Below are 11,191 nucleotides of genomic sequence, written 5' to 3' on the forward strand. Positions count from 1 at the left end.
GCGCATGCCCCTGCGGGAGTGCGTATGCTGCTGCGTAGCTGTTGCAGGGCGCGGCGCTAAGGCCTGCGTACGCTGCGTAATCAAAGCCGGCCCCAGACGCGCCATATGCGTAGTCAAACGCCCCGTCAGCACCATAGCCGCCGGTGTAGCTGCCCGCCTGCGCGGCCGCGTCCCACGCCTGCGAGCGCGCCCACGCGGGCAGCGTGGCGTGGTCCCCCCACGCGGCGGCGAGTGGTGCGCTGGGCGGGGCCGCTGTGGGTGCGGAGATCTCCCCTTCTTCGGGCTCGACGGCAGCCGCAAGCCGCTGTCCCTGCTGCTGCTGCTGCTGCTGCTGCTGCTGCTGCTGCTGCTGCTGCTGCTGCTGCTGCTGCTGCTGCTCGTGCGCGCCGCCAGCGCCAAGCTGCTCCAGCGCCGGCCCCAGTCGCGCAAACATGCCCTGCAGCTGCCGCATCACAGACTCCTCATATGTCCCCCAGCCGAGCGCCCCCGCCGCGTCCCCCGCCGCCGCGGCCGCGCGCTGGCGCGCCGAAAACGCGCCCCACTGCTGCTCGAGCACGTCCAGCTGTATCAGCATCCGCAGCGCCGCCGGCGCCGCGGCCAGGAGCGGGGCCGCCGCGGCGGAGAGCTCCGAGCGCAAGAGGCCGAGCACGGGCTCGACCTCGCCGCTTGGCAGCTGCACAGCCCCGCTGCCCTCAGCCCCGCCCGCCGGCGCGGCGGGTGGCGGCGCCGACGCCGCGTCGGCGCCGGCGGCTGCGGCGGTGTGGCCACTCTGCACGCTGCTGGCGGCCTCGCCGCCGCCCGCGGCCGCGCCGTGGCCGCCCGGCGGGGGAATGAGGTCATCCCCATCCACGCCTGCCGGCGGGTCCCAGATCACTTCGTTCGTGGAAACGTTCCAATAGTAAACCTTGCCGCCGCCGGTGTCCAGCACCTTGCACCACTCGGGCGCGCCGGCCAGCGACCCCAGTGTCCGCTGCTCCGCCGCGCCCCCATCCCCGGCCCCGCTCTCCGGCTCCGGCTCCGCCGCCGCCGCCGCCGCGGCGTCCGGCGGCGCGCCGCCGCGGGGGGTGGCCGCTGCGGCTTCGCCCTCGCCGTCGAGCAGGCCGATGGACTGCAGCTCCTCCATGAAACACGCGAGCTATGATTGAATGACGAGCAAAGCGGGGCAGGAGGGGGAGGCAGCGTAATTGGTGAGGGCCAGGGCCGAGGCGGAGGCGGGCTGGCGGGAGTGTGGGGCGTCCGGCGGGTCGTGCGTGCGTCGAGGCCCGAGCGGGGGCCACATGCGCGAGCAGCTGCTGGTGTTCAGTGGTGCATGCGTGGAGCGGCTGCAGAGGAAAAGGGCGTGGAGCAACGGCAGCACGCAGGATAAGGGACAGCAGCGCCACCGCCTGGCCCACCTCCGACGCCAAGCTGGGAGCGGCGTCGGCCCCGGCCTGCGGGGCGGTGGCGTCGACCGCCGCGCCAGGCTCGGAAGCGCCGCCCGCCGCGCCGCCGCCGGCCGCGCTGCTCCTCGCGGCCGGCGCGTGCTCGCCTCCGTCGCTGCTGCCGTCGTCGTCGCTGCGCAAGGGGGCGCGGCCGGGTTGGTGCAGGAGCAATCAACATCAAGGCGCAGGCAGCGCGGCGGGCGTGCTGCATGGTGCGCAAGCGCCGGCCGATTTGCGGGAGTGCTCCTCAGCCCCAATCCAGCACTCGCCTGTAGTCTCCAAGCAGCGACGCCAGCGGATTATGGTCGGCCGCTTCGTCGACGCCATCGCCCTCTGCTTCCTCTTCCGGGGCGTCCGGATCAGGCATCAGCGTGCGCCTGCCCTTTGGTATGGCGCACAAGGCAGCAACAAATGCAGCGCGCAGCGCCTCGCCTGCATCGACGCCGCAATTCAAGGACATGCGGTCAGGTAGAGCGCGTGTTCGTGGTGATTAAGGGAGCTATCACAATCAAAATTGAGCTGCAGTCGTGCATCATGCACGCATGGGCAGGCCGTGGCGCGACGATCTGCGGGCTGGGCGTACCTTTGATCACTTGCTGGGTGTCCTTGGGTGTGGAATCTTCTCGGAGCTGAAGCTTGGCCCGCATGGGCCTCTCCGACTGGCTTGCCCCGCGCTCAAAAACTCAGGAGTGCAACTACGTACAGTACGCAACGCTCGCGCTGAATTACTGGGTCAAATGTACGCAATGGAAGGTGTTTGCGGGAGACGATAACCGCAGCGACTTGGCGGTGACGATGGCACATCAGTGTGCGTCACTGTAGTGCTGCACATTTGTGCTCAATGGCCACGCAGCACAAGTAGCAGTAACTGAGTCAACTGAGCAACGAGCGGTTGTGCCAGCAACGGGCATATTTGCATCCGAACTCAGCGCATACCGGCCGTTTGTGTGCACTGGGCTTCAGAATTTGGTGCTCAACTTGCGACAAAAGTTGACTCGCGGTACATCTGCCAGTGGTCAATTGGCAGGTTGACCTGCAGCGGAGGAGCGTACGAGAAACTTGGCGGCTACTGGGTTGCATGACAGTTGACCCAGCAAGTTGGTGAGCGCGGCTCACGGCCCGGCGAGCAGATGCATGCGCTTGGCGGCATGCAGATGCGTGAGGTGCTGAGTCACGTATGCACGTCACAACCAGCGCCACTCTGGCTGTCAGACAGTGCGGCCAAGCAGCCACTTGTGCTCTTTGTGTGACCTGCAGTAGCTCGATTCCCTGTTGCATTCACCAATGGTGTGCTACGTATCAGGGCAGCTGGTCGCGACTCTAGACACGCACAGCTGGATTGAGCTGGTACAGTATGGCGCCAGAGGTGGCACCGCACGACACCTTACTGGGGCACCAACAGGGCTGCTGTTGGTTGCCTAGGTCTGCTGCGGCAAGCGCAGCTGCCACTTTGCTTCGTGTCGGCGCCGGGCGTTTGTGATGCGCACGAATTCACTACGATACAGTACTCAAAATGCGTTGCGATGCACGAGCGGCGGCATAAACGCGCGAGCCCTCAGCAGTTGATGGTAGTGCGACTGCCGACCCACTGCCTGCGTGCGGTGTGTTGCAGGGCGCTGCTTAAGCTGCCATGATGTCGCTGGTGCAAACGGCTGTGCGGAATTCTCGGTCCTGCTTGGGCATCCCACCAAATACAGTACCTGCCTGCCACCGTCCTGTGGGCGTGTTGATCCTCGTACTTTGGCCCTGACACGCCAGGGTGCGAAGGGGCTTTTCCTGTGTTGTTGGCCGAGTTTCCTAGGCTTCTGGCACCAGGGGCTGGATCAATCCACAAGAAAACCCAGTGTTGCATTGAGGCTCACTGCAAACACATATGCGCTGAACCCATGTCTGCACCCAGCAGCCCGAGAGGAGGAGGGGGGAGAGGCGCACCGCTCCCGACAGCAATGTGCCACGTGTTAGGCCTGGGGTGCCCTGGCCAGCTCGCCTGAAGCAATAGGGGCACCTGCGTTGACCGCCTAGTCCTGCCTTTTGGGGGGCTCCACACCAATTATCATCAGGCAGTGTCAACAGTATGGAAGCCAATCATGCGCACTCAGTGATGTGTTGGATGCCGCTGCAAGTCCGGGAGTGTGGGGTAATGTCTCACAAACAGAGAGTGTGCCGCGCCACACCAGCCCAAGGCCACCTGGGTGTGCGGGTGAGTGGCCGGCTGCCGTGCGGAGGGAATCCATGCGTTCCCATGGTGGGCACGGGTGATGCCTTCGGTACATTTCCAAAATGATTGCAGGACCACCCGCGATATCCACTCCGCAAAGCCAAATCGTCATCGGTGCGGCGCGGCCACATTTGCAGATCATAGCAACCCTTTCCAGCTCCTAGCCTGGGCTTCCGTGTGTACCTGAAGACAATATGCGCTCAATGTGCCACCTGTGCTGGGCCGTGCTGCTGGGTGAGCAAGGGGCTCAAGCCACATGCCTGATCATGCCAGCATGGCATGCGCCCCCATCAGCCGCGCCTGTTTTGCTGCTGCTGCCGTGTGTGCAGCCTCACGCGTGCTTTTGAAATGCCTGCGTTTGTAGCTGCCTTTTTGGCCCCGCATCTTGGTTTCACGGTGCTGTGTGACCATCACATTGCCCCCACCCAGGGCTCTGTCACTCAGCTCCCCACCCCACAACATCACCCTTGCCCCTATCTTTTTGTCGCAGCCGCGGCACTGCTCAACACCGCCAACGCCACCGGCCAGGGGGCGCGCGGCCTTCTCGCTGACATCACCGCCACTGGCGGCACCACCGTCGTGGGCGGCGCCAAGCCCACAGTCGTCTCCGACACGCCCGTCGCTGACCCCGCGGCCACCATCAACTCGGCCATGGCGCAGCAGTCCCAGGCGATGGCCCAGTTCGGCCAGGACATGAACGCCGCCGCGGCCCAGATGGCGCAGGGCGCAGGCATGATGGCCGGCAGCCTCACGGCGCCAGCCGCCAGCCCGTTCGTGTTCCCAGCAGGCTTCGCCGTGCAGAGCCCCGCCGCTGCACCCGTTGCGCCCAAGGCTGCGGCAGCGGCGCCCGCATCTGCACCCGCACCCGTCGCCGCGCCCGCCGCCCCTGCCGCCGCCGCCGCGCCTGCACCGAAGCCGGCGGCCTCATCTGCCGGGGGCGTGGTGCGTTCCGGCGCGGTGCACTGCGTCGCAATTGCGGCCGCGCTCTCCTTCGCGGCTTTCGCTTGATCGCCTCATCGCACCCGCTTGACGCTGTGTGCAACGCGCTTGGCCGCTTGTCGAACGCGCTGATGCTCCCCTTGTCTCAAAACCTTGAAATATGGCACGTCCACCCAAACTACAACATTGGACACCAACCTGTCTTACCCTGTCCTTGCCGCGCTGCTATATGGCTGCCATCAACAAGCGGCGCTCACTGTTGCGCACCGGCTTTATCGTCGGATGCGCCCCGCTTTCATGAACTTTTCTGCATGTTTATGTAACCGGCAAGTAATGCGATCTCAGGTCTGGCGACACTGTTGTGGGTCATGTGTTGAATGTGGCCAGACCACCTGGCAGGCAGGGCGCTGCGCCTCACCACCACAGCTGGCCACACGAAAATCACATGTCCACCGGCCACACCTCGCATGGCTGCCCCGCCCTGCACCTGCCCTGAGCACATCGATACAGCCCTCAAGAGCACCATGCTCACTATCTCACAAGACCACCACGCCCACAAAAGCAGAGCGCACTCGCTTGCGACTGCTTGCATGCTGTACAGCAGGACTGGATAGTAGGTTCTGGCTTCACGGAGTTTCACTGCAGAGTGCTGTTCAAAATTGCGTTACAAGCATTGAAGCTTGGCGGCCAAGGATTGCGTACAACAGCGGATTGCTTTCACATATGGTAGCCGGATCAGGAACGAGAGGGGGGGCACATGCATGACTGGAAGATGGGTATGGCCACGGCTGATAAGACTGGTTGTAGTCCCCGGAATTTGAGTCGCCGCAACTGCGCTGTGGGAGCGTGGTTGCAAAACAACAGGCAGCTGCTTGTGTGGGTAAAGCACAGTCCGCGGGGCATCCATGATCCAGGCCCTTGGAAGACCGCAGGCAGCTGCCACCCCTGATAGACCTGGGCATGGTGTTTGATGACCTAAGCCAGCCTCATGATACGATATGCAGCCAACGGTCTGCGCCAGCGCACCTCAATCACTCCAGGATGGACGGGGTGACCCACAGCTGCGGCACAGCGCTTGCGCCGCCGCGCGGCAGCAGCAACACATGCAGCCTTGATACAAATGCCCCATACCTTCTGTTGCACACATACATTTGCGGCATCAAGTCAAACGCGTTGCATTCACAACAAAGTCGCGCCTTCGCATAGACCGGGCATCGCTGATCGACTTTTGCCGAACCGATCGCACGACAGCCGGTGACCTTAAGCAAGTCGTATCAATGGCAGTGGCAATGAAGATGGCGCGCAGCTGGCCTTTCCTACTTGGTGAGCGCAGCAGCGCCCCACCCCTCCTTGTGCCCCGGCACAGCAGAGCACTGCCAGGACACATCCCACTGACGGCGTAGCCCGGCCTGTGGTGGCACACATTTGTCATACGTGGCTGCATGCTGCGACGGAGGTCATCTATACGTGGCTGCGCTGGTATCCGCTGTGCTCCGCCGCTGTGCTCCGCCGCTGTGCTCCACCGCTGACGCAGCCCGCGCCCACCCACCTCCCCACGCACGCACAGTTGTGTCGTCCCTCCTCCATGCCAGCAGCGCCTTTGCAGCCGCGGCGCCGCAGCTACCGCGCCGCCTGCTTCTCGCCGCGCCCGTGGCTGCGCCCCGCTTCCCTCAAATGGGCGGCCATGGCGGCATGGCTCCCATGCAGATGGGCTTTGTAAACGGAGTGCCTGTCATGTCGATGGGCGGCGCGGGCGGCCCCATGATGCGCATGGGTGGCGGCTCGGTGCCCGTCATGCAGATGAATAATGGCCGGCCGGCTGGCGAGATGACCATGATCGGTGGCAGCACGCCCCTCTATAACATGGGCGGCCGCACGACAGTGCAGCAGGGCGGCAGCTACAACAGCCTCAGCCGCGGCGGCACCACCATGGTTGGCGGGAGCACAGGGCCGGTGACTAACGAGGGCGGCAGTGTGTTCGTGGACCGCGGCACCAACAGGCGCCTCTAAGCGTGATGGCGGTGATGTGAGGGCGCGCCGGGGCGGCGGACGCTCAGCCCATCAGCACTTGAGCGCTTGGAGTGGCGTTTTTGCCAAGCAAGCAAGTGTTTTCAGCAGCAGTGCTGCCAGCAGTTGCTCACACTGCTCTTTAATGCACATGGCTTGTAACCTGTTCGTCATGTATGGAGTTTTGTGACGGTTTATTTGAGCACTGAATTCCTTGTGGCAAACGGCCTGGCAACATTGGCTATTTTGCTGTTGTGCCTTAGATGACATGTCGTTTGTTCCTGGGTGCCTGCACTCTTCGAATGATTCATACTGGGGAGGTGCCTGCAACAGCGGCACATTGAGTAACCAAACAAACACTGTTGCGGCTGAATGGCTTGTAATCCATGTTGCAGCATCTTTTGATTATTGGATAATTCTGTTTGTTTCGGGGGGCGGCGGGGGTTTGCAGGGGGGTGAAGAGGCTGGCAGGGGTCGTATCTGCCTGACGGTCTTATATGCTTGTCGGTCAAATCGACACAATCTAAGCAGCAGCGAGAGGTGCACGTGCCCACGATCACAGCCCTGTGGGTAATCCTTCTCTCATTTTTCTGTTCAGATCCACCAGCCATAACTAATGCTGCATCTGTGTTCCTTGGGTGAAACTCAAGCACATCCACGAACGTATTAATGGATTTCATCTGGGGTTTGTACATTTTACGCAATTGAAGTGGCAGAGCGCGTTTTTTGCAATGGAAGTGGCAGAGCATCCCCCTGATATGCTTTGCCGCGCAGTTGCCGGTGCACGCCCCACACCCTGGGGGACATATGCACACTGCTGTTGCCTTGGACTCCCGCCTGCCAATCAGCTTTCGGGCCAATTGTAGTGTGCCACACATGGAGCAGATGAGGTCAAAATGATGAGCAAGCAGGGCATGCATAGGGCCAAATCAAGCTAAGTATATGCTGCGTTGCACTGGCAGATCCATGCTTGAAGACGAGATGAGCGCACAGGGCCCAGGGTGTGGGGTGCATGCAGCAGGGTGCAGCGGGTTGGCATGCCACTTGTGCAGCATGAATACCTGCGAAAGCACCCCTGAACATGCAAGCAAGGTAGAATCAAGGCAACCACGTGCTCAGCTCCCGGCCAGGATGTCGATCGCCGGGGCCAGTCACCCGGTCACTGCCCCCCACCTGCGCGGCAGGCTGGGGACGCAGCTGCGGCGTAGCAGGTGGGTTTGAGCGGCGCTTGCCTTTCAAATGGCGCGCGTTCGCCAGCGCAGTAAAACAGACAACTCGTCACTACCAATCAATTACCCACTCTCAAGCGTATCTAGCCTCCACAGAGCGTGCAGATCAGCGTCGAACTCGGCGACAGCCAGGCCATTGCTCAACCATCATTTCAGCGGAAATTGAGCTTTGCTTATCAACCAAATAGAATCATCCTCACAACCATGGCTCGCTTACACTGGGCTCTCACTTGCGGTGAGTGCTCCGGCTCAAGTGAACCACATCAGCAGAGCGCGGCGCCTGCCTGCATCCCTGCAATCTTCCTTGTGCACACCCCTCTACTTCAGCCGCTGTCACTGAATCAGTTTCCTCTTTGCCATCTATCTTGCCCCGCAGCCCTGGCCCTGCTCATCGCCCCCGGGGCCCTGGGCGCGTCCCTGAAGGCCGGCGGCCTGACAACCTCTGACCGCCGCGCCCTGGGCGAGCAGGCCGCCAACGCGCCGCCCGTCCTGCGGATGGGCGACATGACCCTGGTCGGCGGCCGCGTCCCCACCATCAATGTGGGCGGCCAATCAAGCGTGTACGGCAACCTCAACAGCCGCCACAACGGTGGCATCACCCTCAGCGGCGGCGCTCTGGGCCCCTTCCAGAACGAGGGCGGCAATGTGTACATCGACCAGTGGAGCAGGCGCCGCATGGCTGAGCAGGCCGCCGCAGCCGCTGATGCCAACATCATGGCCATCGGCGGCCGCACGGCTGGCTTTGCCCCCTCTGATCGTGCCCCCATCACCAACTTTGGCGGCATGACCACCTTCACCAGCGCCGGCGTGGGTTTCAACGGCGGCCTGACCACCAGCTTTGACAACTTTGGCAACCCCGTGACCAACGAGGGCGGCCGTGGCCAGATCTTCCGCCGCCTGGGCGAGCAGGCCGCCGCCTCTGCCGCCGCCAACATCATGGCTATCGGCGGCCGCACGGCTGGCTTTGCCCCCTCTGACCGCGCCCCCATCACCAATTTTGGCGGAATGACCACCTTCACCAACGCCGGCGTGGGCTTCAACGGCGGCCTGACCACCAGCTTTGACAACTTTGGCAACCCCGTCGCCAACGAGGGCGGCCGTGGCCAGATCTTCCGCCGCCTGGGCGAGCAGGCCGCTGCCGCCACCATCAACGCTCAGGGTGGCAGCACTTTCATCGGTGGCGCCAACCCCACCATGGTCTCCGCGAGCCCTCCCGCCAACGCTGGGGCGGCCATGAACCAGGCCATGGCCGCTTTTGCGCAGGCGCAGCAGTGGGCGCAGCAGGCCGCAGGCGGCAGCAGCGAGCAGCAGCAGTGGGCGAAGCAGATGATGGACGCAACGCCGCAGATGCAGCAGTGGCAGCAGGCGCAGCAGCAGCGGCAGACGGCTGTCGCTGCTTCGGCGGCCGTCAAGCCCGGCGACAAGGGGAGCGAGCAGGGCGCGCCCAAGGGGTCTCCTGCTCCCAAGGGGTCTCCTGCGCCGGCGCACCACCCGTGAACCAGACGGCTGCGTGATGCGCAGTGCTGGCAAGCACGGCAGGCGCAGCAGCTCGCCGCAGAGGCGCAGCATGTGAATGATAGATCCCACACAGCATATTGGTTGTGAAGATTACAGCTCCTTTTCTTGCACCATGGATTTGTTTTTGCGATGTCCCTCTCAGCCCTCTGTTGTTTTGGCTGCAACAGGCTGCTCACACACTCCCCCAAGTAGCTTTGTCCTCGGCAGCATTTTGATGCAACCAACCGGTTGACAGGCGGCTGCGATACGCCGCGCCCCCTTGCGCAAGCAAGTGTCCCTCATGCAATGCTTCGTACCCGGTACCTGAAGCTCGGCCCTTGCAAATGCAGTACCCGCCTGTCAGCATACATTGTAACATCCCGCACGTGGTACTCAGGATGTAAACAATCTGCCATGGCAATATGGGGTAATTTTGAAAGTGCAGCGGTGACGGCACTGCCCAAACACGGGCCTCACTTTGCCGCGCATGTAGAAAACAGATGCACAAGCATTCAGGCTGCTGGGGTTGGGCATGCTTGGGCGCGCGCCCAGGGCGACAAACAAGTACGCTTGTGGTGCGGCGCACATAGGTGGCCCCGCACAAGCAGTCAAGGTCAAGTCAGCAGGGGCTTAGCAAAGGTCAAGCCTGGAGTAGCCTCAATGTGTTTTCAGCTCCGAGCAGTAGCAGCACAATGCGTTACGGGCTGCTGCTGCTGCTGCTGCTGCTGCTGCTGCTGCTGCTGCTGCTGCTGCTGCTGCTGCTGCTGCTGCTGCTGCTAGCTGACATTAAGCATGACGGGGACAATGGCAGGCCAGGCAAGTGATGCCAGCCCTGGGGTGCTGCCGGCCAGCCCAGCTGCCTTCGACAAAGGGAACCTTTGTTTTGATGGCATTCATTGGAGCGAAGCCATATGCATGAGCCGGGTGATGCGCGTCTCCCCGTCACTCTGCGTTTAGCTGTGGCACAACTGACAAATTGGACAAGCGGCCGCGGGCCACTGGTCGGGCGTCAGTATTGACAACTGCACCGGTGCATGCGGTCCACGGCACCCTCCAGCGGCGTTCTGCCCTCTCCCTGGGCTTTATCTAATGTAGTAAATTTGACATTGTTTCAGTACGCAATTGCGCCAAAGACGTCCTGTTGCCGTATCTACTAAGCCACCTTCAACCGACACGTGCGCCACACTCCTGCCGCCCGGTGGCGGTCTGGGCAGATCGTCACCTGGTGTGGTGCCCAGCTGCCGCGCAGCACCTCTTGCGCTGCTGGGCAGCTCAGGGCGCGGTTGTGCCCGTTAAAACTTTCTAGCGCGATCAAACAGCCATAATAACTTCATATTGCTATCACACCCACCGCAACCCATTACTGTATAATTTCGCGATCAAAGCGCTGCTGCTCGGTCAGTTGTGTTCTCTTCTGACTCACTCGCTGTGGCTCAATCACTTTATTTATCAGTCAAGAGTGTTGATATGAGACGCCATCTCTGCGCGCTGCTGAGTGAGTGCCTCAACTGGAAGGCCACAGTGGTCTGTTCTCAGCCCGCAGCTGAGCAGTGGCCCATTGACGCCACGCTGAACAGCATGCACCACATCCACTTGCAGCACCCCACATATCGGCAGCTTGCATGACTGACACATCACACGCCACTCTCCCGCCTCACCCGCCCGCCCTTTTACCCCCGTCCCTCAATCCCGCGCAGCCGTGGCCCTGCTCCTAGGCCCTGGCGCCCTGGCGCAGGCGGCCGCCGGCCACCGCAGCCTTGGCGAGAAGCTCGCCGCCGCCACCAACCAGCGCATCTACGCGTCGGGCGGCCGCACAACCGCCTTTGCCCTCAGCGACCGCAGCCAGGTCACCACCTTCAACGGCAACACGCTCGTCACGC

The 11,191-nt window shown here is 62.7% G+C and overlaps 4 protein-coding genes across 4 annotated transcripts in view; 3 read left to right on the forward strand and 1 right to left on the reverse strand.

Moving 5' to 3' along the window:
- MNEG_1980 (hypothetical protein) overlaps positions 1-1,123 on the reverse strand; it is a gene marked incomplete at both ends in the record, with an annotated part of 3,524 nt that extends 2,401 nt beyond the window's left edge. Inside the window, one exon of the mRNA XM_014049537.1 lies at positions 290-1,123. Coding sequence (XP_013904991.1) covers positions 290-1,123 — 834 coding nt within the window. The remainder of the gene's footprint in view (positions 1-289) is intronic.
- A 2,719-nt stretch (positions 1,124-3,842) lies between these two features.
- MNEG_1981 (hypothetical protein) lies at positions 3,843-4,647 on the forward strand (the record flags this gene model as incomplete). The annotated part of the gene is made up of 2 exons (XM_014049538.1): positions 3,843-3,873; positions 4,130-4,647. The coding sequence occupies 2 exons, from the start codon at positions 3,843-3,845 to the stop codon at positions 4,645-4,647; spliced, it is 549 nt and encodes a 182-aa protein (XP_013904992.1).
- A 1,605-nt stretch (positions 4,648-6,252) lies between these two features.
- MNEG_1982 (hypothetical protein) lies at positions 6,253-6,588 on the forward strand (the record flags this gene model as incomplete). Its single annotated transcript, XM_014049539.1, has 1 exon — positions 6,253-6,588. The coding sequence occupies one exon, from the start codon at positions 6,253-6,255 to the stop codon at positions 6,586-6,588; it is 336 nt and encodes a 111-aa protein (XP_013904993.1).
- A 1,430-nt stretch (positions 6,589-8,018) lies between these two features.
- MNEG_1983 (hypothetical protein) lies at positions 8,019-9,311 on the forward strand (the record flags this gene model as incomplete). The annotated part of the gene is made up of 2 exons (XM_014049540.1): positions 8,019-8,049; positions 8,191-9,311. The coding sequence occupies 2 exons, from the start codon at positions 8,019-8,021 to the stop codon at positions 9,309-9,311; spliced, it is 1,152 nt and encodes a 383-aa protein (XP_013904994.1).
- Between the last annotated feature and the right edge of the window lie 1,880 nt (positions 9,312-11,191).

The sequence above is a fragment of the Monoraphidium neglectum genome (assembly GCF_000611645.1).
Source record: "Monoraphidium neglectum strain SAG 48.87 unplaced genomic scaffold scaffold00212, whole genome shotgun sequence".
Lineage (NCBI taxonomy): Eukaryota > Viridiplantae > Chlorophyta > Chlorophyceae > Sphaeropleales > Selenastraceae > Monoraphidium > Monoraphidium neglectum.